Source organism: Mauremys mutica, chromosome 2 (genome assembly GCF_020497125.1).
Source record: "Mauremys mutica isolate MM-2020 ecotype Southern chromosome 2, ASM2049712v1, whole genome shotgun sequence".
NCBI lineage: Eukaryota > Metazoa > Chordata > Testudines > Geoemydidae > Mauremys > Mauremys mutica.
In genome coordinates this window covers 75,708,940-75,735,003 of record NC_059073.1, presented here as the reverse complement: position 1 = coordinate 75,735,003, position 26,064 = coordinate 75,708,940, and the positions used below count along the sequence as shown (strand labels likewise).

At 42.4% G+C, this 26,064-nt stretch overlaps 1 protein-coding gene across 1 annotated transcript in view; it reads left to right on the top strand.

Moving 5' to 3' along the window:
- Positions 1 to 26,064, top strand: part of LOC123364773 (chloride channel protein C-like) — a 104,716-nt gene that overhangs the window by 19,154 nt on the left and 59,498 nt on the right. The window contains exons 7-11 of the mRNA XM_045007151.1: positions 1,608 to 1,802; positions 5,997 to 6,094; positions 9,974 to 10,077; positions 10,623 to 10,794; positions 17,108 to 17,279. Coding sequence (XP_044863086.1) covers positions 1,608 to 1,802; positions 5,997 to 6,094; positions 9,974 to 10,077; positions 10,623 to 10,794; positions 17,108 to 17,279 — 741 coding nt within the window. The remainder of the gene's footprint in view (positions 1 to 1,607; positions 1,803 to 5,996; positions 6,095 to 9,973; positions 10,078 to 10,622; positions 10,795 to 17,107; positions 17,280 to 26,064) is intronic.

The window sequence follows — 26,064 nt, the reverse complement described above, 5'->3', positions numbered from 1 at the left end:
AGTCTTGGAAGGCACTCGGATACTATAGTGCTGAGGATGGTGTGAGAAACTGAACAGAATAGAATTCTTGATATTTCAGATTTAGCAACTGCCCTCTATATTTAAATTTTTTATACTACCTATTTAAACAGTTAGGTCTGTGTAGACAGGTCATTGTTATAAAGAGGATGATTTTGTTGTAGCAATTGCTGAAAATAATGCCAGGGTTGTACACCATGCACGGATAGCATTGTTAAAGCCCTCACAGTACTCTGTGTCTGTGCAAATGTTTGGAGATGGTTTTTGTCCCCTCCATGGTCTTTCAGAGTCCACCCCATTAGGTGTCAGGCCTCTTGCCTTCATTTTTTTCTGAGTTGGAATCCCATAATTCCCCCACTCTTAGACCTTGTCCCAGGGCTACAGCATCCCGTGTACCAACAGTGAGTACTTAGCAGTCCCAGCTGAGTTTAGCCCCTGCATGTCTTTCCTCATAGGTGATTTGCCCAGTGGTTAATACAGTGACCAGGCATCTTTCTTAAAACTAAGTATTGTTTAATCTTAACAGTAGGAACAAAGCATAAGACAAAAAGGGTTTTAAAACTGTTAAGTCTATACCCATCTATCTCACTTGAGGCTTGCCATCCCCTGGAAGATAAGGAAGACCTGATTACTTCAAACCCCCTTTGCAGCCCCTGACAACTGCCCTTGCCCCCTCTTCTAGTGAGTCACCTTTTAACTGTTTTGTGTCCTTCTGATCTGTCTATTCCCAGCCGTGGCAAAACAGCAGTGTAACCTTGGGTTGGAGCAAAGGAAGTAGCATTTTCTTAGCTTAATAGCCCAGTATTGATTCTTAATGACCCCTGCCATGTTTACTAGGAGGTTACTGGTCTAGATCACATTGTGTTGCCTTCCTGCTGGTTTTCTAACAGTCCTGCTATAAACCAACATATGCATACAGTAAAACATTTCCAATAGAAGTATAAAATAACTGTCCAAATAAATAGGTCATACACAGTATTAATAAACGGTTACAGGTTAGCCCTACCTCCTTCAGTTTTACTTGCAGTTTATTCAGTGATTTTGAAACAGGTAGTTGCAGATTGAAACTTAATAAATGATTATGAATGATGAGGTGGTTTAAGGTACAAATCCTGGCCCTGCTGAAGTCAAGGTAAGTTTCTGCATTACACTCTGAAGTTCTGAGCTCGCTCAGTAGTAAGAGATGTATCACAAAGATTTCTGCCTGATCGACTGCTTCTACTCAGGGAAAGAGGGGCCCAAGAAGGAGCTGCAGTACTGAGCCTTCAGCCTGATTTGGTCAAGTCCTTTCCAACCTTTTTAAAAATCAAAACAACTGGCTGGTGGAGCTATGTGCTGCCTGGGCTTGTACTTTCTGATCCTGATCCTGTAAGGTTCTGAGGAGACGGCTCTTGGCTCCTCATGGGAACATCCCTAAATTTGAGAACTGCACTCCTTAAGCTGCTAGGAAAGATCTGTATCTTATAAAGTAAATTTTGCTTATTTGTTGCATTGTTATATCATGTTTCACTTAGCAGAGTAGCTGCTGTATTTTAAATCACTGGCAGAATTCTCAGAACGTACTGTCTTTCTTTTCTCCTTCAATTCAGGTTAAAAACTTGCTGGATATGAGTGTCTTGGCCTTTGTTCCAACCATTTTCCTTGGAATACTTGGAGGACTTTTCGGCGCTCTCTTTGTTTCCCTAAATATAAAGATTAATAAATTACGTGAGCGTTTCTTTAGCTCAATTAAAAAAACATCCCTCAGAAAAACAAGCAAGCTCTTGGAATCTGTGCTGGTTCTTGTAAGTAAATGTTTGTTTCTCAATTAAAGATTGAAGTCGTGTTTAAAAGAGTTCAGGTAATAGTGAAGGCCAGTCACAGGGTGGCTAGATGAAAAAGCAGATGACAGGGAAAAGTGACTTTCTGGTGCACGATTTAGCACAATTGATGTGCAATAGGCAGAAGGGACCCAAAATGTTGTACTGGGATTTTCAGCCTGTGTGTATATGGGTAGGAGTGTACAGTGTTTGTTTATTGTTGTTATTCATCATTTATTATTTTTACAGCACTTACCACGTTACTTTCCATGCTGACCCAAGCCATTCCTTCATTCTTATGATACTACATTTATTTAGCAGTATGGAGAACTGTTTTGCTGAGTTGATGGCTGTCACATTTATTTTTGGTGTTTGGATGGTTGCCACCAGTAGGTTCCAAACATTTCCTTTCTCCTCATTCTTCCTCAGCAATGACAGACCACCTTGGCATTTGGGAGAGGCATGGTTGCTTGCATCCTCTCTGCCCTCATCAAAGGGTGACATATTCTCCTCCTTGGCCTTTGATATCTTCAGGTGGCAGTCTGGAAGGCCTGTTTCCCCTCTAATCTGCTTGTCATTTTGTGGGGTCAGTCTATTCTCCTGCTTTGGTGCAAAAAGAATCAATTAGATCCCTCTGCTACATCTGCACCTTTACAACGTATAAGGCAATAGAGAGTGTATACCCCTTAGGATTGTGACATATCATAGAATATCAGGGTTGGAAGGTCATCTAGTCCAACCCCATGCTTAAAGCAGGACTAATCCCCAGACAGATTTTTGCCCCAGATCCCTAAATGGCCCCCTCAAGGATTGAACTCACCACCCTGGGTTTAGCAAGCCTATGCTCAAACCACTGAGCTATCTTTCTTGTAAATCTACTTTTGATCTCACCTCATAGCAAGTAACCCAGCATAAACACACACAGGCATGCCCAGTATTCCTAAAAATAATACAGATAGTCCTCAGTTTGAGTCCATGGGAGTTGAGTGCGTTCAGCATCTTGCTGAAGTCATCAAAATAGCCCAAATGTTTTAGCTATTAATATAGCTTTGCTTAAAGCTTCATATTTCCCATGGTTTAAATATTTCATCCCTTCCCCCCATTTACTTTTTAAAATAAACATTTTATCTAAGTTCTTCACCAAAGTTAATGAAAGCAACAAAGTGAACTCCTATTCAGATTCTTTCCTTTTTATTGGCTTTAGAAGGTCCTTCTCAGTTTACAAGCCTTGTCTTATCACGTCTTGATCAAAGCAAGGCAGGGCAGTAGTGATTTGATCTGAAAGGAACCATATAATGCATTTATTAAAATGATGTAGAGTCAGGCAACTAAAAGAATCTATGTCACTGTGACTTTAATTAACCAAGACTAATCCTATATAAACAAATCAGCATTTAAACTTGGAAAGAAATCACAGTGGTATCTCCCACTCCCACAAGATAACCCTGAGCACCTTCCCTTTAACTGGAACTAATTCCTAATCTCCAGCCCTTAGAACAGGGGTGGTTGTCTTTATAACGTGTCCTCCTGACCTATGGTAATATTTGCTTCTCCATAATTCATCACCTTTCCCTGCAAAAAAGAGATCACAATGCGGATAGTGTTTGCCAAGAATCTAGGGAACATATCTTTCCTTTTCTTTATATTTTTATCATGATGTCTAATTGTTAAGTTCCAAAAGCTCAGAGTTTCCCTAGGTTGGGTAAACAGTTTCATGGCATATTTTTTAAAATTATCAAAACTTTTAAAAGTTGCTTGGCTTAGCAATGAAAACCAGTCACAACTGGAATCCCCTAGCCAATCACCTACTAACACCCACCTACATATTTTAGGGGCTTTGGATAAAGTTTGAGCTGGATCTGAACCATATCTGATTTTGATTTTTGCAAAAACAAAACCCAGCTTATGTTTTGTAAGACCCATACTATTCCCAGTTCAGTCTGTCTGTTTTAGCAGGGCTGTGCCCATAAGCTTGTTATGTTTGCGATAGAGAGAAACAAAGACTTGAGATACAATTGTATGACAAGCAGCTATAATTGCAGATACAGTTATATCTTAGCTCCTTGGTTTCCGTAAATGTACTACCTAATGTGTTTTAATAACTATAGAATCATAAGGTTAGAAGGGACTGCAAAGATCATCTCGTCTAAACCCCTGCCAAGATGCAGGATTTGTTGTGTCTAAACCATCCAAGACAGATGGCTATCGAGCCTCCTTTTGAAAACCTCCAGTGAAGGAGCTTCCACAACCTCCCTAGGCAGTCTGTTCCATTGTCCTCCTGTACTTACAGTTAGGAAGTTTTACTCTAAATCTGCTATGCTGTAGTTTGAACCCATTGCCTCTTGTCCTGCCCTCTGTGGCAAGAGAGAACAACTTTTCTCCATAGTTTTTATGGCAGCCTTTCAAGTATTTGAAAACCCCCATCATGTTCCCCTTCAATCTCTTTTTTTCCCAAACTAAACATACCAGTTCCTTCAGCCTTTGCCCATATAGCTTGCATTCCATCCCTTTGATCATCCTGTCACTTGCCTCTGCATCCTTTCCAGTTTCTTCACATCCTTTCTATACATTGGTGACCAAAATTGGACACAGTGCTCCAGCTGAGGCCTAACTAGCGCCAAGCAGAGCAGTACTATCACCTCCCGTGACTTGCAACCTGTGCCTCTGTTAATGCAAACTAAAATTGCATTTCCTTTTTTTGCAACAGCATTGCATTGCTGACTCATGTTGAGGTTGTGATCCACCACAACTCCCAGATCTTTTTCACCAATGCTGCTGCCAACCTAGTTATCCCCCAGTCTGCATTTGTGCATTTGGTTTTTCTTCCCTAAGTGTACCACCTTACATTCCAGAATGTGTCTGAATGTCTCACTCATGCCTAAAAAGGGGCACTTTTATAATGGCCAAGTGTGTTTCAGTAGTTTCCTCCTAGACACCTGCCTAGTTGTAGGGCAGATCTATTAAAACAAAAACAAAAACAAAACCTTCTTCCTTTCCTTACAGTAATTTTACCTTCATTTGGCTAGAACTATAGATGGACCTAAATCATAGTTCAAGGTCCAACCAGTTCTGAGGTTTGGGGCAGTTAGAATCAAGATCTCAGCATTGTGGCTTAGTCCTGTCTGTAGCTGGAATACATTCAGACTGCTGATTTACACACTGTGGGTGCTTTTAAACAAGAACAAAACAATCAGGAAAAAAACTCTGTTTTATTTTTAGAATCCTCTTCCAATGGTACAATAGAACTAGCAGAAGGAACGTGGATGGTGAGGCCTCTTCTTTATGAAGGATTACAGTGCCTGGCTAAACCTAATCTCTACTTGTCTCTGTACAATATTTTATCTAATTTATTTCAGGCATTTGTAAGGTGCCCATCACTACTTTAGTGTCTAAGAGCTTTCCATCACTGAGCAGCAGAACAATATTTCTTTCAAACCTTTCAGAAGTCTCTTCTGAGCGGATTGGTTAAGCAATGAGGCTACAAGGCAGAAATAAGTACCTGTGTACTATGCTGATGAGTGCTGTAAGCATGTCTACAAATAAGTAATACTGTAGTAAAATAGAAATAGCTAGACATTACAGGGTTTTAGGGGGGTGGGCTTGGGGCTTTTTTAGAGCACAGATAATTTTAAGGTGCCCCAAAGTGTGGTAGATTCTTCCCAAAAGGTATATGGAACACAGTTTGCACAGTTTCAGTTTTCAGTCTAAGATCTCTATCCTGCAAGGAGCTCTGTTTGGGGGTTTAACCCACCTGTGTGTGTGTTTTACAGGTCCCACTCCATGCCGATTCACAGAGAATAGGAGTTGATATAGCCCCCAGCTACAAAACCTTGATTCTTTAACTCAAGATGTAGCAGCTCAGCTCATGCTTTTAGCTCTGGCGATCTCCAGTTCAATCCCTATGTGTTGGCCAAGGTGGTGGCTGTCACAGGTGGACTCCAATTGACTTCACTAGGGTTTGGTGTGGACTCAGCGGTCTGACTGTGTGTGGGATGTTTCAGGATTGAGGTTTAAGTGATTGTAGTCAAACAAGGTTGATCTCTCAAGATATGTTGGGCACATCCCACAGAACAATCTTCTTGTGATAGCTGCTGGTGTTGGTGATTCTAGATCCTTCACGTTTTCTTCTTCTGTGTTTCTACCTTACACGTTGATGTTTTTGACTTTTTACATCTGCAGGGGTGTACCATCACTGTTACAGTCTACTTGCCATATTTCTTTTCTTGCACTCCAGTCATGAATCTGAGAACTTTGCAGCTGAAGAACAGTTCAGAAATGTAAGTGGTGAGAATGGCACAAGCATCTTTGTGTGAAATGCTAATTATTACTACAGTATTTCCATTAGTCTCTGACATCCAGGGATAAAAATTCGTATAGATGCACCAGAATTGGGTGTTTGAAATGCAGAATTTTATTTATGCATGTGAACTTTTCCAATGTGGCAGTTGGGAATGCAACAACCAATGCATGCTTAAAGACAAATGCAAAAATGAATGAGCAGGTCTGGGGGTATGACCATTCATATATTTGAGCCTACAAGTGCATTTTCAACTTAGGTTTTGCTTTAAAGTTTAAAGTCATAATTTTGCTTTAAAGTTTATAGATGATAAATATCTATGTTCAAGGAACTCAGAATTAAAGAAAAATTCTTTTGCTCTCAATTTCTAACAAATCCATTTACTAAGGGGCATATTTGATTGTGAACTTATATAATAATTTTCTTCTTTTAAACTTCCCTTGCATTGCTTTGTCCTTAATTTTAAAAAGCAATGACAAAAGCCCGCCATTAATTGTGACAAAACACATAACAAAAGCGAACAAATCAGTTTTTCAGAAACAATAAACCGTATAAATCAAAGTAGAACAAAGTAACAGATACCTAACAGCCCTGACTATGCAAGAAATGCTTGGGGTGGAGCCTGGTGCAAGGCATTAAGCCACGCAGAAGACTTACTTTAAGATCTTACCTGGAGTTTATAGGGGTGGAGGGCCCTGCACTGATCCTCTGGAATGGGGTGCATTTTACTTATCAGTGTCTGCTCCATTAAGTGAAACAAAGGAATTGAATTAATGTTAGTATTGTGGTTGCAGACAGAATACTCAATCAGAATGGGTCCCCAATGTACCATTTATAGTACAAACATATAGGAGCACATGGTCCCTGACTCAAGTAACTTACACTTTAAGGGCCTGATTCAAAGCCAATGGAAAGATCCCACAGACTTTTGTAGGCTTTGAATTAGACTGTAGTGGACTGAACCTTCAACTTGTTCCATCTGTACCTATATGACTCTCACTTGACTTCAACAGGCCTTTGCATGGTAGAAGGGTACACCAGCAAGGAATAAGTTTCAAGTAGGGGTCTAAGATGACAAGTGTCATGTGAGAGTGATACAATCCAATGTATGTAAATTTGGTAGAGATGTTATATAGATGAGCTGCCTCAGGTTTGATTTTGATCTTGCAGCCAAGTATATTTCTCTTTCTAGCTAGTATCTGTGAAGAATCTAGGGGATTTGGACAAAGTTTGTTAAATGACAGTTTATCTCTGAATTTTCACCAGTTTACAAGGGTGAATATGGTATAATTACGCTGTAGAAAAGGATGGCGGCACATTATATTATATTGCATTAATTTTATATGAAGATTTATTTGCCACTCATGACAATGGACTCTGAGTGCCTTACAAAAGTCAAATAAAAATGCAGACATTTATTACTTTGTATACCACTAGCTTCAGAGTATCATTTGATCTATGTTACATGAATAAATGCTGTGTGCTGTAGTAAAGATTTTCTTTTCTTTTGAAAAAACATAACTTGTCACCTTCTTAATATCAGGATTTGGCAAACTTATCACAGCTCTTTGGATCTTTATAGGGAAAAGCCATTTCCTTCACCTCAACATTTTTTAATATTTGAAGGGCTAACTGCTTGTAAAATGTCACTTTTTTTCAAAACAAAGCTATTTTTGTTCTAAAGTTGTATAGAAAGTGCTTCTGAAATCACAAGAATTTTATGTCTTTTTGCCTGTCTTTGAATCAAAAATTGTCCAGCTGATCCGTGTTAGAAGCTGTCAGTCTTTGCGCCAACTTTTAATCTGGTGCAGCTTAAATAGGCCCAGTCATAAAGACTCCATCCCAATGAAACTGGATAGACCTAAAGAGAAGTAAATGATAGGTTGTCATGAACTCTACCAGGCTATACATAGTCTCACTGGGCTTCCGGCTGTAATAAACCACAAGAATGAAAGTGGACTAAAGCCTTGTTCATGATTTTCTTAGAAACAAAGAAGCAGACAGTGTATGACTGAGATCCATTGATCCTTGCAATTGTAGGAACTTAGTACTGATCATCTGGGATATACCTATTCCAATGTAATCTGACCCCTCACTGAGTGCTCCAGAGAAAGATTTATAAACTTCAACGTCTCCACAAAAATAGCAAAACTTCTTTCCCAAAGCCTTTGTTTCATAGAACACATCCTATCATAACACAAATAACTGATTCCTCAGTTCACTGGCGGTTTGAAAAAAACCACAAAGTAACCAACCCTGAAAAACCAAAACAACAACAACAAAATTGCAGTTGGGTCAAACTGAAACGGAAAATTCTGAAAAATGTTGAGTTGAAAAAGTCAACAAAAATTAGTTTCAGTCAAACAAAATATTTTATTTCCAGGGCTAAATTTTTTAAAAGAAGGGTTAAATTCACAAAATGGCCAGGAGGACCACACTTACCCAGGATGGGGAAACTCGGGTTCAGTTCCCCCCTCAGCCTGATGCGGAGAAGGGATTTGAACTGGAGTCTCTATAGTGCAGGTGAGTGTACTAATCACTGGGCTATGGGATAGTCTGGGGCACAGTGTGCTCAATCTCTGCTCTTGAAGCTGTTCCACTGTGTATAAATAATTTAAATAGCCATTGGAGCAGGGACTTGAATTTGGGTCTTCCACATCTTAGGTTAGTGCCATAATGATTCTCTCTCTTTGGCCCAATTACTATTCAAATATTTTATACAAAATGGATCAGCTCCCAGAGGGCAGATTGAGAGAGACCCACCTCAGACTATCCTATTGCCCAGGAGTTAGGGCATTCTTGCAATATGGGAGTGATAGAGGAAAAGACATGAGATGTGCTGATGAGTATATGACCAATTATACAATTTCTGACCCAAGATGGGGACAAGAAGGTTGTTTTTCTTGGGCAATTGTGTGTGTCACTTTTTAAAAAATTGGCAATTCATCTCTTTTGTGTGAGTGAGACTGATGTAGGAAGGCAAATCAAAAATTGGGTTGAATCCTGTGTTCCTTTGGTTGCTAGTTTGGGGGTCTGTAAGAAATTTTCTTGCTGTGGATGTTGGCTAGAATCTTAATGTTTTCACTTTCTTCTGGAGTTCTGAACAGGGATCAGGTGGGCCAGTCACCACCAATTTCCTATGTTGGTGGAACAAATGGGGTTCATGTTGTTTGTGGTAAAAGCAAAAATATGGTGGGTACTTTCCAAACCCAGAGAAGGACACAATCCCTGCCTGAACACACACACAGTCTAAAAGGACAAAGAGACAGGGAAGAAGGGTGGCGAAAGTAATGTTATGTACAAAGAAGGCAATCAGAATGCTGACAGGCCCATCTCATTGGTTATAAGTTTGTATGAAATGAAATACCTGGTACCGACAGGTGCACATGGCTCTTCTCTCTTCCTTGCAAAAAACAATCCAAACAGCAAACTTCACTCTGGTCTTGGGGCCCCTGTGATTTGGACTTACACAAAGAGAAATATTTATTAGGAACAATTTGGTGTGCTAATGATATTTTACAGTATTACAATAATACTCACCTGGTAATGAGGTCATAACCAGATTGGGCACTGGATTTTTAAAATAGAATTTTTTTTCTCCAGCATTGTAGAGTGAAGCCTGTGACTCCTTAATTATGGAAACTTTAGCTTTTTCAATGGCAGGAGAATATCTAGTGGACATGACTACTAATAAACTAGGGCCAACTTTAAGGGAGTTGGATTGGGCTACTAGAGAAGATACAGAAGAACATTCTTTCTGGGGGATCTCTATCAGAAGTGTCCAATAAATATATTCTGTACAGATGCTCTGCACTACACTCATCCATTTAATATCATCCTTTTCCCTTTAATTTTTAAGCATAAGCCCATTTGAGAGAGAAATTTCAGAATATAGTTGTCCATCAGGCACAGCATGGATAGGACCAGATGGAGTCAAATATTCCAATCAAACCTTTAATGAAGGTAAGGAGAAGTCTGCTGAATGGTGGCTAAGAATAAATTGTGTTTGTGTAATTTGTATTTAGTCTCCAAATATCTTTAGCTGCAACCTAGGTTTTCTTTAAACCTGGATTTTTCTTTAAAGTGGATTTTATTTTCCTTCCCCAGAGACATGCCAGAAGAACTGAGTCCCCCATTTAAAATGTGTGAGTTGGGAAGTTTGTGAATTATAGCATTTCTGAGGTTTATAGGGGAGAGAAAGAGAGTCTATCAGAGAGACTAATAAAGGGAGAAGCCAAGAAGTTCCTTTTTTTTGGCTAAATGGCTACTGTTTCTCTCCATTTAGGTCATCTAAAAGAATAATATCACAGACTGCAGACTATAAACACAAATGGTTCTCATTTTCCTGAAGTCTTGTATACCTCAACTAGCACTGTAGGCTCAACCTATTGACTGTGAACTTTATTTAATCATAATCAAGGTTGAAAGTTACAAGAACTGTTAGGGGGTATTTTTAAAGGATCTATTTAGCTTTCTGTACTCCTTCTTTTCTTTTCTCTCCCTTGAAGCAGCTGCACTCTTAGCTGAGAATGGTAAGCGAGGAATCATGTACTTGTTCAGACGTGGGACTCATGAAGAGTTTGGATATACCTCTCTTATTACAGCTCTGGCATTTTATTTCTTTCTCTCTTGCTGGACTGCGGGTTCTGCTGTTGCTAGTGGCCTGGTTATACCCATGCTGTAAGTATTGCATATCTAAATTAATAGCTTATATATAGGAAAGGCCTATGTTGGTGAGGCAGTGGTATGGGTTGGAAAATGAAGGCTGCCAATAGGAATGCTGTCATTGCTTTGACTGGGTCACCTCACTGGAACAGGGTCACTCAGCAGGAGTTTAGTTGGGTAGAGGGGTAAAATTGCAGAAGGGAAATGAGGGAGAAATCATCCCCATATAGCTATGGATGGGGCATAACCGAAACCCTTTACATTTGGAGCAAGCATTAAAACTGGTTTCATCTCTATAACAGTAGTTTGGATTCAGACTTTGCATTTGGACCCGGTGTCCATAATGGACTGAATTTAAACCCTCAACCTGAATATGTCTAAATGTTGGGGAAGTTTGCATCTAGGTCTTGCCTTTGTGGTTCAGACCAATGTCTTCAGTTAGTAGGTTGCTGCATATTAGTGCGGAATCCTTACAGTAACGGTGGGAGGATGTAGTAGGAATACTGATGTAGTCAACCTATAAAGGATGAATTGCTGATGACTGGAGAATGGATAACCAAGGTAATATCACTTAGGCGCTGAAGGAATCCCTACGTTTGAGAGAGTTTTGTAATATGAAATCTTCTGGCTTTTCTTTGCCTAACACTTTTTTTTCTTGAGAGTTGATATCTAAATCCATTTTTCACTAGAAAGTAGTTGCTAAAAGCCTGGCATGTCTTTGCTTTAGTAGATATTGGGTAGTCTAACAGCCAATTCCTGTGTCTATGAACTGGTAACCTGACATCTATGGCCCAATATACCTGGATGCCAGACATCAATAAAATATATCAGTTACACAAGTAAATGAAAAAAATGGAGTAATAGTGAGATATGATACTCTCCAAATCCTTCTAACTTCAGGTAATACAATGCCTCTTCTGACAGGGAAATAGTTGTACAAGCCCAAGACTTTATTCAAGGCTTGAATTCTTTGTAAATTAAATTTTTTACAAGAAATAAAAAACTATGACTAAACCCAACAATTTCACCTTTATGGCAAGGCTGTCCATACTGAAAATTCTTGTGCTGCAGTGTAGCCTTTTGTTGAATGCAGGGGACTGGGACTCGGACTCCTGGGTTCTAGTCCTGGCTTCATTAGTGATTCACTGTATGACCTAGGGCAAGTAACCTTTCTCCACTTCAGTTTATCCATGTGTAAAATGGACATAGTAATACTGTCGGTGCCTAATTCACATGGTTGTTGTGAGGTATATTTAATGCTTTAAAAACCATTTGGAGATTCTAGGCTGGAGCTATAGAAGTGCAGATTGATGTTATTTGGATTGGCTTGATTGATATACCCCAAATCCCTGCCATCTGAAGTTATCTTCATTTAAAATGCTGCAACGGCACAGCTACACAGCTGGAGTGCTTTGGTGATGACACTAGCTACGTCAATGGGAGGGGTTCTCCCATCTATGTAGGTACTCCACCTCCCTGAGAGGTGGTAGCTAGGTCAATAGGAGAATTTTCCCATCAACCTAGTGCTGTCTGTCCTGGGATTAGGTTGGTTTAACTGTGTTGTTCAGGGGTGTGGATTTTTCACACCCCCGAGTGATGTAGTTATACTGACCTAATTTCTTAGTGTCGACCAGGCCTTAGTGTATGCCTCTAAACCTCATTGTCACTGAATGTTGGAGAGCATTAAATATTGCATCATACTATACCCCCTCTTTTTGAAAAGCAGTTCATACAAAGTGAGGGAAACTTGGTAGGTAATTCAATGCTGTACTAGAGGCTATAGTGATTGCCACTAAATCAGTGGCATAACAAGGCCCCAGAGGACCCTGGTGCAATAATAGATTGGGGCCCCATTCCCAATTCCAAAATCCACTCCCCTTGATCTCCCGCATAGCCTCAATCCATCCTCATCATCCTCTAATCCCTGCCTCGATCTTCTGCCTCCCGACCTTAGTCCAGCCCTTCCAACCCCCAGCTGCTGCCTAGATACTCCCAGCTCCTGCCTAATTCCCCATAGCCTGAACCTAGCCCTTCCATCCCCCAACTCCTGCCTAGCTTCCCTCCAGCCCCTTCATGACTTCCCTTTAAATCCACACTAGTTTGCCCCATGGGCCTCCCTTGCTCCCCTCTAGATCTGATCCTGCCCCCCCCCCAGCTCTCCCTCAACCCTGCTCCAGCTTCCTTCAATCCAGTCCTCAGCTCCCCCAGCCCTGATCCAATTACTCTCCAGGTCCTGTTTAGCTCCCCTTCTGCCCCTGCTTCCTGGAGCTGCTCTTCCCCAGCACCCCAACTTGGTCTCCTCTAGCTCTATTCCAACCCACTGCAACATTCTGTACCTTCGGGGAGTGTCCTGGAACCCCCATATTCCTCATTTTTATATAATTGAGATCTTACCTTACACGGCATGCCTTGTAAGGTATCAGGGGAAAGGTTCTGATCTGCTGAAAGTCATTTATCTATCCATATATGTATAGCATTAATGCATGTGAAGTTATGAGAATTGTGCAGTATAGTTGTCACTAAAACATGCTGTAAATTGGGGAATCAGCCAGATATTGGCTCCCCAGAGGCAACAGGAAGGAAAGTAACCAACACCTGGGTGGGGTATCAGTCAACCAGTGCAAGACGATATATTCCTGGGGTACAGTGCTGGGAGCTGGGGGAACTTGGCTGGTGGGATTCATGAGTGGCCCTAGGAGCATTCATGCAATCTAGCTGGGTGTGGGGCTCCACATGCAGTTGTGCTGAGTGATTGCAGCACCTGGAGGGTCTTGCTGCTGGTCACTAGCAAGGCATTGTGAGAGAGAGTCCAGGCTGGAGAGAGTTAAGGGGGCACAGCGATCCTACAGTCCCAGGCTGCACCCCGGGGTGGGGGGATCCCATCACAGTGGTGCTGTGAGCAGGATGAAATACATAGCTAGTTGTACTGAGCAAGATTTGCGTTTCATACACTGGTGTAAAGATTTTAAATGAGGCTTTAAGAGTGGTGGCTAAGGACAGTCAGGAGGAGGCAACCGGTTTGTTATTTTCTGTTTGCTTATTTCGGGAAAGGGAAGTAGGGACAGAAAAACAGGAAAAATGACTGAAAGCAGTGAAACAATTGCAAAGTTGGAGCTTTTCAGACTACAGATTGAAGAAAAGGAGAGGGAGCCCCAGAGACCCTTGCAACTGAAAGAACTGGAGATAAAGGAGGAATGGGAAGAAAGAGAGAGAGAGCGGGAAGAAAGAGAGCGAAAACACCAACTGGACCTGCTAGAGAAGCAGAGCCAGAACCCACCGATCCCAGCGATTCCCATCACTCCAAAAATCTGCAATTAGGACCATTTATGTCCTGCATACAAGGAGACAGATGATATTGATGAATATCTGCCTACCTTTGAAAGGCTGTGTGCAGTGCATGAGATCCCTGATGCCAAGAGAGTTCCTACCCTGATTGCAAAATTAACTGGTAAAGCTCTGAATATAGTCAATGAAATGCCTATTGAGGATTCTTTAGACTATTGTAAATTTAAAAACACTGTTTTGCAAAAAACCCTGAAATATATAGAGTTAAATTTGGGAATCTTGAGAGGGATATTGGTATGAGTAATGGGGAATATGTGAACAAAATGAAAGATTTTCCCCTCACCCACTTTCCCATCAAAGGTGGTACAAGCTTTGAGGGAATGTTGGATCTTGTTGCTCAAGAGCATTTCCTAGGTGTATGTTAGGCTGATGTAAAACGGTGTCTATGGGATGAGATGACATCTCTTGCTGATCCTTTTGAACAGACCCAGGCATCTATTGAAAACATACCACTGAAAGAGGTGTTTAAATCTGGTGGGAAAGGAAGATCCCATTTTATCCCTAGCAAGAGGGAGGATGGCTGGGAGGCTGGGTACTCACCACCCGCAAACCATTCCTCTAACCCTTCTCCCAAATCTCCTGTAAAAGCAGAAGAGCCGAAAAGGTGCTATCGGAGTAATTCCATTGATCACCTGTGGAATAAATGCTCTGTGCTAGGAGGAAGCAGCCAACCAATAGCTAATGTTAGTTCTGCTGCCCTCAATACAGAAACCCCCCAGGCAATCAAAACCTATCGTATTGGTTTTGTGAGATTAGCCTCTGCAGAACCAGACATGGAGCATGTTAAGGTTGTCGAAATTAATGGCAGGGAGTACTTAGGGCAGAAGGCTACAGGTGCCCAGATCTCTCTGGTTAAGCAGAGTGTGGTCCCAAAGGCCAGCATATTACCTGACCAAATGGCAGAGATTGTGAGGATGGGCGAAAGCAGATTCCTTGTACCACTAGCTAAAATCCATGTGGTGTGGGAAGGTTTGGAAAGTATTTTGACTATGGGGGTAAAGGAACACCTCCTAGTCGACCTGCTCCTTGGTAATGATTTTTTTCATGTAGCTCAGGTTAAGGTATTTGCCTGCAACAAGAAAGAGTTTTATGCTGGGACCCCCGAGGGAAGGAAAGGGTAAGGTCTCAGGAACTGCTGAGAGAATGGGAGAGAGTCTCCTTGATTCTTCTGCAGCGGGGGAAGCCACATGCTTCTAAGTGGGAGTGTGGTTGAGACCAACTTCTGCTTTGCAGCTGGAGGCAACACCACATCAGGAAAAGATGGAGGTGTAATGCCTGCCAGGGAGAGAATTGTCCAGGTTGTTAGCTGCCAGCAAGTTGAGCCAGACCCAGACCTCATTCTAGGGAGCATAGAGAAATGTATCCTGTGGGAAGCCCAGAGAAGGGTGTTGGGATCTCAGAAACCGCTGAGGTGGGTGAGGATCCCTGCAACTCTGTAATGCAGGGAAGCAGCATACTTTCAAGTATGGGAGGGGCTGAGACTAGCTCCTTTCCCTGCAGAAGGCAACATGCCCTCAGGATTCAGGGCAGGAGAGGTGTTGTCAGTGACCAAGAAAACTGTCCCATTTGTTAGCTGGCAGAGTTTTGAAGCTGAACAAGAGACAGAACCCTTCCTAGGGAGCACAGAGAAAGGAAAGTAACCAACACCCGGGTGGGATATCAATCAACCCATCAACAACCATTGTGCAGCAAGGGAGCTACAATGCAGTGACTTACCTGCATGAGGCCACACCAGGGGAATTGCTCAACCTTGCCTGGAAACTCAGCAATGCCCCCAGACATGCCTGGACTTATGTTTTCCAAGCACATGGAGTGAGGGTATAAAACAAACAGAGTGGACACATACTGGGCCCTTCTCCTGCCCCCCACCTATGCTGCAAGCAACCAAGACACTGAGAAGAAGACAAGACTCTGTTGAGATTGGTCCAGGTTGAAGGAAAAAACCTGTATATTAAGGGCTGCAATATCCAGTGGGGTGAGAAAAACTGCTTAATCTGAAGTGTGTGGTAAATCTGTTCAGATTTGACAAAGGCTGCTGTGTAACCACTTTCCATTGTTGAAGGGGTGAGCCAATTAATAAATTTTCACTGCCCGTTTTGAGCAGTGCAAGATGGTATATTCCTGGGGTACAGTGCTGGGAGCTGGGGGGATTTGTCTGGTGTTTTTCTCTGTGGCTCTGGGAGCATTCATGCATCTAGCTGGGTGTGGGGCTCCACATGCTGTTGTGCTGAGGGATCACAGCACCTGGAGGGGTTTGCTGCTTGTCACTAGCAAAGCATTGTGAGACACAGCCCAGGCTGGAGAGAGTTAAGAGGGCAGAGCAGTTCCACTGTCCCAGGCTGCACCCCGGGGGGATCCTGTCACACCCCCTTCTCCTCCTCCCCCTAATTCTGCTTCAGATGCCTCCATCTCTGCTCCAGTCCCCTTTCCCCACCCTCAACAGCTCTAAACTAGCAGCAAAGAATCCTGCGGCACCTTATAGACTAACAGACGTAGTCACCCAGTTCTGCTCCAACCCCCTTTCCCCACCCCCAGCTCTGAACTAGCCTCCCCCAGCTCTCCCTGTCCCCAACCATTGCTTGTTGTCTCCCCAGTTCCCTGCCCCATGCAAAGTGGCCCATGCTTTTACCTAGTGCTCTGTCTCTGGGTGGCTGCCATGTCTTCCCCCTCTAGAGCCCTCCCCTCCCAGCACTGCAATTCCCCCAGGCCTTCTGCACACATCCTTGTTGACTGCTCATGCCTGGGGTCCCCCAGCCCAGCCTCCTCCCTGCCCTGTGGGGCCAGCAGACCCTACTTTCCCCCAGCTGCCTGGCTGGTTGGGCCCCCATAACTCCAAGGACCCTGGTGCTACTGGAACAGTGCTGTGTTACAAAAGTAGAGCAGACAGAATGAAATGCCGGGTTAGCAGAGAAGAAGAAAAACATCCTGGAAAATAATGTGTCTGGCAAAAGTAGTGTCCTCATTTTCTTCTCCTCACATGCAGGTACACAGGAGCTTTATATGGCAGGATAGTTGGCCTGATTCTTGTGTCCATTTTTGGTGTTCAGACCAATGAACAAGGGGCGTGGATTGATCCGGGACTCTTTGCTGCTGTTGGCGCTGCTTCTTTTTTCAGCGGTGTGTCAAGACTAACCATCTCCCTCACAGTTATCATGGTAAATGTATTAAGTTCTCAGATATTTGGCCAACTTGCAGGCTGGGGTGGCCTAAATCTTCCACTGTCACAACTAAATAAACTCCACACTCATGCCCCACAGACACAAGTTCATAAGTGGGAGGCTTGTTGTATTAGTTGTTTTATTTTTGGTTTTCTTGGGGTGTTTTTGCAAGGATTTTCATTAGCAAAATATGTTTGGAATTGGCACTTAAATTTAGAGACAAGAGAATCCATTTCTTGTCGTCATAGTAACAGAGGTATCAATAACGTACCAGCAAGGGAGCAGAATCCAGGGCCTCTGTTTTTATTAATTTTAAAACATGGATTATTATATTTAAATATCTGACACCTTAAGTGAGGGGTGACTTTTGTGGGGAGGGAGGTCTTGCACAATGTGTCTTTGTATGTGTACTCCTGAGATTCCCTCACAACAGGGTGCCCCACTTGTTGTTGTGTACCTCCTACTTTTTCTTTAGAACACACTGTTTACATTGGAGACAAAGTTAAAGGCTAAATGGAAAAGTATTACAATTAGAGAGGTCTTAGCCTACCTGGTTTCAATACCTGTGCCTAAGGATTGAGCAATTAGTTGTGCTGAGAATGGGAGGGACAGATGAGACTTGAGTTGGCTGAAATTCACATTAGACAAGATAAGTAATGTGGATACCACAAGTTCAGATCCTGTCAGGAAAGACTCAACATTTCATTCTCCCAAGGTACATCAATCATGTTCCATGGATATCGGCGAGTGTGTGGGTGTGCGTGTGTTTGCGTAAGCACAAAAAACATTCAGATGGGACCTTAAACCAATGTCCTGTCTGCCCTAACTGATTTGTCTTAAAAATGTCATGATTTTATGACCTTGTAAACTAGTTATAGAAATGGGATGAAAATTAATAGTGGAAAGTGGAAAGTCATGCATTTAGGGAGTAATAACAAGGATTTTTGCTATAGGGTGCGGATGTCTTGGAATCATTGTGGATAGTTCTCTGAAAACATCCACTGCAGTCTAAAAAAGCTAGCAGAATGTTGAGAAAGGGATAGATAATAAGACAGAAAATATCATATTGCCACTATATAAACCTATGGTACACCCACATCTTGAATACTGCATGCAGATCTGGTTGCCCTATCTCAAAAAAGATATATTGGAATTGGAAAAGGTACAGAAAAGGGCAACAAAAATGACTAGAGACATGGAACAGCTTCCATATGAGGAGAGATGAAAAAGACTGGGACTTTTCAGCTTGGAAAAAAGACTTCTAAGGGGAGATATGATAGAGGTCTATAAAATCATGGCTGGTGTGGAGAAAATAAATAAGGAAGTGTTATTTACTCCTTCTCATAACACAAGAACTTGGGGGTGTGTGTGTCACCAAATGAAATTAATTGGCAGCAGGTTTAAAACAAACAAAAGGAAGTATTTCTTCACACAACACACAGTCAACCTGTGAAACTCTTTGTTAGAGGATATTGTGAAGGCCAAGACTATAACAGGGTTCAAAAAAGAACTAAATAATTTCATGGAGGATAGGTCCATCAATGGCTATTAGCTGGGATGGTCAGGGATGGTGTCCCTAGCCTCTGTTTTCCAGAAGTTGGGAATGGTCAACAGGAGATGTATCACTGTTCTGTTCATTCCCTCTTGGGCACCTGGCATTGGCCACTGTCAGAAGACAGGATACTGGGCTAGATGGACCTTTCGTCTGATCCAGTATGGCTGTTCTTATGCTTTTGTGACGCATCAGTTGGAAGTGACAGAGGAGGAGAAAGATCTGGGTGTACTGGATGATCACAGGATGATTATGAGCCACCAATATGATGTGGTTCTGAAAAAGGCTAATGCAGTCCTAGGATGCATTAGGTGAGGTATTTCCAGTAGAGATAGGGAAATGTTTAATACCCTTATGCAAGGCACTGGTGGGATGTCATCTGCAATAATGTGTGCAATTCTGGTTACCCATATTTGAAAAAGATGAATTCAAGCTGGAACACGTGAAAAGAAGGGTTACTAGGATGATCCAAGGAATGGAAAACCAACCTTATCAGAAGAGACTCAAAGAGCTTGGCTTATTTAGTCTAATCAAAAGAAGGCTGAGGGGAGATGTGATTGCTCTCTATAAATACATCAGTGCCATAAGTTAAGTGCCAATATGGACACAAGAACAAATGATATAAACAAGTTTAGGCTTGAAATTAGATGTAGATTTCTATCCATCACAGGAGTGAAGTTCTGGAATAGCCTTCCAAGAGGAGCAGTGGGAGGCAAAAAAGATAACTTGCTTCAAGATGGAGTTTGATAAGTTTATGGAGGGGATGGTATGATAAGACTGTAGCTGATCTGAAACTGCTAGTAGCAAATATCCCCAATGGCCAATGATGGGACACTAAATGGGCAGGGCTCTGAGTTACTACAGATAATTTTTTCCCAAGTGTCTGGCTGGTGGATCTTGCTCACATGCTCAGAGTTCAACTGATCATCATATTTGGGATTGGAAGGAATTTTCCCCTGGGTCAAATTGGCCAAGACCCTGGGTTTTTTTCACCTTCCTCTGCAGTATGGGGCAAGGGTCACTTTAGGTTTAAACTAGTGTAAATGGCAGATTCTTTATAACTTGAAGTCTTTAAATCATGATTTGAGGACTTAAGTAATTCAGCCACAGATTAGGGGTCTATTACAGGAATGGGTGGGTGAGGTTCTGTGGCCTGCAATATGCAGGAGGTCCGACTAGATTATCATGATTATATTATAATATATTATATAAAATAAAATGAAAAATAAAAAATGCTTAGTTCAAAAAATGTTGAAAAGGACATTTTGACCTTGTCAGAATCCTTTCCCACCAATTTTCTTCTGAAAAAAATTTCTGGGGAAATCCACAGGGTTTTAACAAAGCATTGTGTTTTTGATGGAACTGTCTATTCTGACAGTTTATAGTTGAAATTTTTCCAACCAGCTCTATTTGTCACCATTAACCCAGAGGTGGTTACATGTCAGTAACGTTTTTTATATATATGATTTGTAAAGCATTTTTTGGCTCCTTCAGGATGAAAAGTGTTATGTATACATAAAATATTCTTATTTTATTATGAAATGATGAACAGATGCTATTGTTTACTGAAGCCCTCTCTATCCCATGCCCACTCCCTTCCCTTTTAAGTGTGTATGTGCTAAAGGGTTCTGCTGCTGATTATCAGATTATAGATGTTCCTTTTTGTTTTGAAATTGGGGTATTGAAAATTCAGGGTTGATTGTGACTGGTTGTGAAATCTGGAGGAACTGGAGCTGGGATAGTTACTCCCTACACAGCTGCTTTAAGTTTTCTGAAAGCTACAAGATGGCACTAGCCTAGTCCCTTTGCTAGGGACGTCTGGATTTACTGACTCTATGAAAATCCACTTTAAATATCATTTGTATCCTGTCACTTTAGGAGCTTGTTGCCGATCTAGCACCTCAATGGGAAGGCAGTTGATTGACGTCTTCCTGAGCTTGGTGCCTGAAAGGCTGTGGTTCACAGTAGGGAAGTTCAAAATTATTTCTTGCCAGAACACTTACCAGTTTTGCATGATGAAGCCAGAACTGTGCTTAATACAATTCTAATAAAGAGGCAGACACTGTAAATTTTGTTCTTTACAGCCTCCCTTCCCTGACTCCTGTTTTTCTGAGTGCCAACTATGAGCATACAGAATTAGCATTGAACTGCTAAGACAACAGCACAAAAATCAGTTGAAAAGGCACCAGAAAAATGATTATGGTTGCACTGCAGTGTGCTCTGAAATCCCCTAGGTGTCATGTTCTAACTCCTCTGTGCCTTGTTGTTTTGCAAAGGGAAATTGTGCTTCAATTCAAGTTCACCCAAAATAAATAGCTGTATTGCTTTAGGAAATATTAATTTTTGAGGGGGAATAAAAGGACTTGGACATGACAATGCAAAAACATAGTTATACGGTTGTGCCCCCAAACCATAAAATGCACATATTTTCCTATATAGTCTGATAGGTTCAAAAAGAATTGGGAATGTTTGCTTTGGCTTTCCACATAGCCTTCCATTTGGAAACAGTTATGAATGTGGGGCTTGTAGCGAACAGGTTTGTAAAATGCTTTCTTTTCTTTTTGTGGTAGACCCCACAGGCATTTGGCCACCTCTTCTTTCTTGGCTGCCTCTTTCTACCCCCCTGTATTGACACTTGATCCTCATCGTTTGCCCTTTGTGGCAAATAGTAGATGTGGTGATGTTTCCCTTGGAGACTACAGGACGTGCAAGACCTCTGTCCCCACATCCTCCTGTTTCTTGAGGCTGCATAATTGTCCTGAGTTCACTGCAAGAGGATGCTCAGGGGGCAGGAGCACATTTTATTGAAATAGATTTTGTCTCGGTAACTTTTTTGTTCAGATACTTGGAAAGCTGTATCTGACTTGCATGGCTTCCCAGGTGTTAAAAAGGAAGGATGGCGCTGTCCTGGTGTGAGATTAGAGTTCAAATCCTGTATTCAGGGCTTGTCTCCAGACAAATGGTCTCTCTTTAACTAGTATAAGTAAAGTGCTACAAGCCCTGCTAATGTGGATGCAGTTATACTGACATAGCTTTCTCCCTAAGTGAAGGGGAGAAGTTATACAGGTATAAGGCACTATTATGCTGATATCTAAACTAGGGGTTGCACTAATTTAACTATTTTGATAGAAAATCACACCCTTGCCTGAAATAATTAAATCAGTCCAAAACTGTGTATACACCAAGACCTTATCAGTAAGGGCTGCCTCTTCTAGTGGATACGGGGAATGGAGTTGGTGGCATTTAGATGGAGCTATACCAGGGGCGGGCAAGCTTTTTGGGTGGAGGGTCACATCTAGGTGGGGAAATTGTATGCAGGGCCGTGGCAGGGGGTTGGGGTGCGGGAGGGCGTGTGGTATGTGGGAGGGGTTGGGGTATGCAGGAGGGGCTCAGGGCAGGGGTGCAGACTGCGGGAGGGGGCTCAGGGCAGGGAGTTGGGGCACAGGAAGGTTGTGGGGTGCGGCAGGGGGCTCAGGGCAGGGGGTTAGGGGGCGGGGTGCAGGAGGGGTTTGGGCTCAGGCCTGCTGCTGCTTACCTAAAGCAGCTCTGGAGTGGCAATGGTGTGCACCGGGGCCAGGGCAGGCTCCCTGCATGCCTGCCCTGTCCCCGGCCCCGGCCCCGCTCCACTCCGCTCCAGGAATTGCTGAGGCCCCTGGGGGAGGGGGCAGTGAAGGGCTCTGCATGCGCTGCCCTTGCCACACCTCCAGGTACCTCCCCCGAAGCTCCCATTGGCCGCGGTTCCCCGTTCCTGGCCAATGGGAGCTGTGGGGGGTGGTGCCTGGAGGCAAGGGCAAGGCACGGAGCCCTTTCTCCCCTGCCTGGGGGCCGCAGGGATGTGGTGCTGGATGCTTCTGAGAGCAGCATGGAGCCCACGTAGGGTGACCAGATGTCCCGATTTTATAGGGACAGTCCCGATTTTTGGGACTTTTTCTTATATAGGCTCCTATTACCCCCACCCCCTGTCCCGATTTTTCACATTTGCTGTCTGGTCACCCTAAGCCCACGGCGCCACGGGGTGCAATCCCGCGGGCTGGATCTGAAGACTTGACGGTCTGGTACCGGCCCACGGGCCATAGTTTGCCCACCCCTGAGCTATACACAATGCTCCATCTCTGGAGGGAGGGTCTGTTTGACATGAAGCCTTTATAGGAAGGGTGATTAAAAAGGAAAAAATGTGGAATATCCTTGGGGCTCAGAAGATTTCCCTCATGCTCAGCAAAGAAAGGGCAAGCATAGTTTTACATAAAGCAAAATTAAACAAAAAATATACTCAGAGGACTGGATAGGTCAGTGGCCTGGTAATAGAATACAGAGCATGTAACCTTGGGGCACCAGTCTGAATCTGACTCTACTCCATAATGAGAAATATTCATTTAATTTTTTTCTGTGTTCAGAATGAACAACTCCCAGACCTCCAGTTTAGAATTTGAGTCTCTTCCTCTCCTACCTTTTCACCCTCTTACTGTATCCCTGCCAGCAGAGGGTGTGGCTGCATAAGCGTGTGGCTTGGGAGTGGTAGGGGAACCCTGGTAGTGAATTAAAATTGCTAACCATCTGATGATTGTTCAGTAGACTGTGTGACATTGTCTCAATCCATTTCCTAATGGACACGCATTCATATCGCACAAATGGCACTAACTGTCATTTGATGCTAGCTCAGCAGCGAATCCAAAGATTTATGGGGAATGGAGACTTACCTAGCATCTCACCCCCAAAAGTACCCAGATCAAGACTGAGGCATGTTGGCAGGGCATTACTTCTAGTCAACCAAAGAACATTGCAAATGAACCTCTTGTCCTATACTTTGAGAATAGTTGTATCTGGTCTACCTTTCTTTTCATGTACACTACTTCCTATTGATGTATGAGCATCTAAATGTAGAGCTGGCCAAAACTCCAAATTTCTAGTTCATGGGGAAATTCGGACATTTTGAAAATTTCCATGAAGTAGAGATCCTCAGCACTTTTCCTTCTGGAAAATTTCCAATCAGCCCTACTAAAATGTGGAAGGGGCACCCAAATTGTACTCTTAGCATACCCTTTTTCTCTTAATCTGTAGGTAAAGCTATTTTTAATCAGCTTCTGTTCCTTTACTCCTTCTAGTACCGTGCTTTTTCAAAAGCTTAACTTTTAGCCTAAAGTGTATGGGATATTTAAATATTACATATGCGAAATCCTGGCACTTCCAGTTCAGCTTTGGTCAGGTATTGCAACCCAGCAGTCAAATCTTAGGTGATGGTAATGACACAGAGTCTATCCATTGTCTCCTTACTCCCCATCATGCTATGGCACTCTTGCGAAATCTAGGTCATGTTGCCAATACTGGGTGAAAGCATAGATTTTAATAGTACATGTTATATGGCATCCTTCACAGCAATGTTGCAGGGCACTAGAAGGTACAAGTGAACGTATTGAGAAGTGTTTTCAACAGGCTTGTGGGTCCTTTGAGTATTCACATGAGATTCTGGTAATGCATCAAATGTTAGCACCAGCAGTACATACTGTAGTGATGGACATCTTAGAAATGCCTAAATAGAGACAAGATTATAGCACAAAGCAAATGATCCACAATTCAGATCCAATTGAATGTTTGGGAATGTGTAAGTACAGCAGACTGGTTATGGAAGATGGGCTACAGCTATTCAAAGCTGAAAATATAAAGTATAAGGAATTTAAAATCAATGTGAATTTTGACAGGAAGCCAGTGGAAAGATTTAAAAATAGGAGGCACGTGCTCAGACAACCAAATACTTATTAGGATGCAATCTGCTGGATTTTAAATGAGCTGCATCCTACGGTAGATCTGATAAAAGCTGGAGTTCCTGAAAACAAGAAAGCTTTGAAAACACTAAACTTGCTGACTAGAAATTCTAAATCTTCCTTTACTGAGTGAAGCTCTCAGTCTGGCAATACATTACAGACAGTGACATGAGGCAATATGATGAAAATAGAATCTAATAGTCAATGGCAGGGACTTTGGTTGTCTATGCCATCTGTAAAGAGACTGTCTTGGATAAAGGGAAGCAGCAGCATCATTGTAGGCAAATCAATTCTGCACTATATGAGCAGGGTTGACATAATGGACCCCAGTTCTCCTGTTTAACAGGTGAAAATTTAGCAAGTGAAAATGGCTAGTTTGTGCAATAAAATCATGGAACTTATTGCACTCAGATTAAGCGTGGACTGTAAACATCAGAGTGTACTTTCTAGCCTGATGAGATTCAAGAAAAATGCCACTATAGATGTGCCTTGTAACAGGCTGTGAGTAGCTGGATTGTGTATTCTCCACTTCAGCCTCCTGCTCTGGGATACATAAGAGCCACAAATTAGATTGCCAGCAGCTGTGGTTTGTTTTCAAGCTCCCCAGTTTTACCTTGTGGCATTTCTGTGAATTTTCTCTGCTAGCTTGTGTGTCATTTATTCTGTGCTGTTTCTGAAGGATTTTGCTCCATGTCATTCTCTTCATCCATTACTTGTGTTGATTTTGTTTCAAGTTCTTGAAATGCCCAGTAGTCCATATAATGTTTTAAAACTCATAAATAGTCTGTCCTCTGACAAGAAGGACTTTGTTTTCCTGGGGAGTTCAGTGTTCCTATCAGAACTCAAATCGTTCCTCCACACTGTCAGTTGCACCAGCTGTTACACTCTGTCTACTGTATTATGTTTTATATTGTGCTAATCATCACGGTATCTGTCTCTTTCACTTCCCCTCTTTGAGACTCTAATTTATAGGCAGCATCTATTTTGGCAGAGACAGGAGAAAGTACACAGGTAGCAGAACTGTAGCCTAGATGATCTATATTCTCAGTCTCATAGTTTTCTGCCTAGATGTTCCCCCTTATTTTGTGGTTTTATGAGAACTTTCTCACTTGTGATGGAGGTGGGACCTATAAAGGGGTCTGGGTGTTACTTGGGAGAGTGATGGGAGAGGGGTTCTTCCCCTCCCCCCCCCAAGCTGAATGACCAGGAAGGAGTTGGGGGTGAGGAGTGTGAGGTCTGCATATGTGGGGGAGAGACTCATTCATCTGCTCTTCCTTCCAAACTACCTGTTCCCTAGCTCCAGTGATTTATTGTAAGGGAGGGGTAGTAGTAATTAATCCTATTCTTCCTATACCCTCCTTTTTAATCAAGGTATCTCTTGACTTTAAAACATCCACTAACTCCCCACTGCAAGTGTTTCTCTTTGACACCATAGTTTTCTCTATTTTGCATTATTCTTTGTTAAATATTT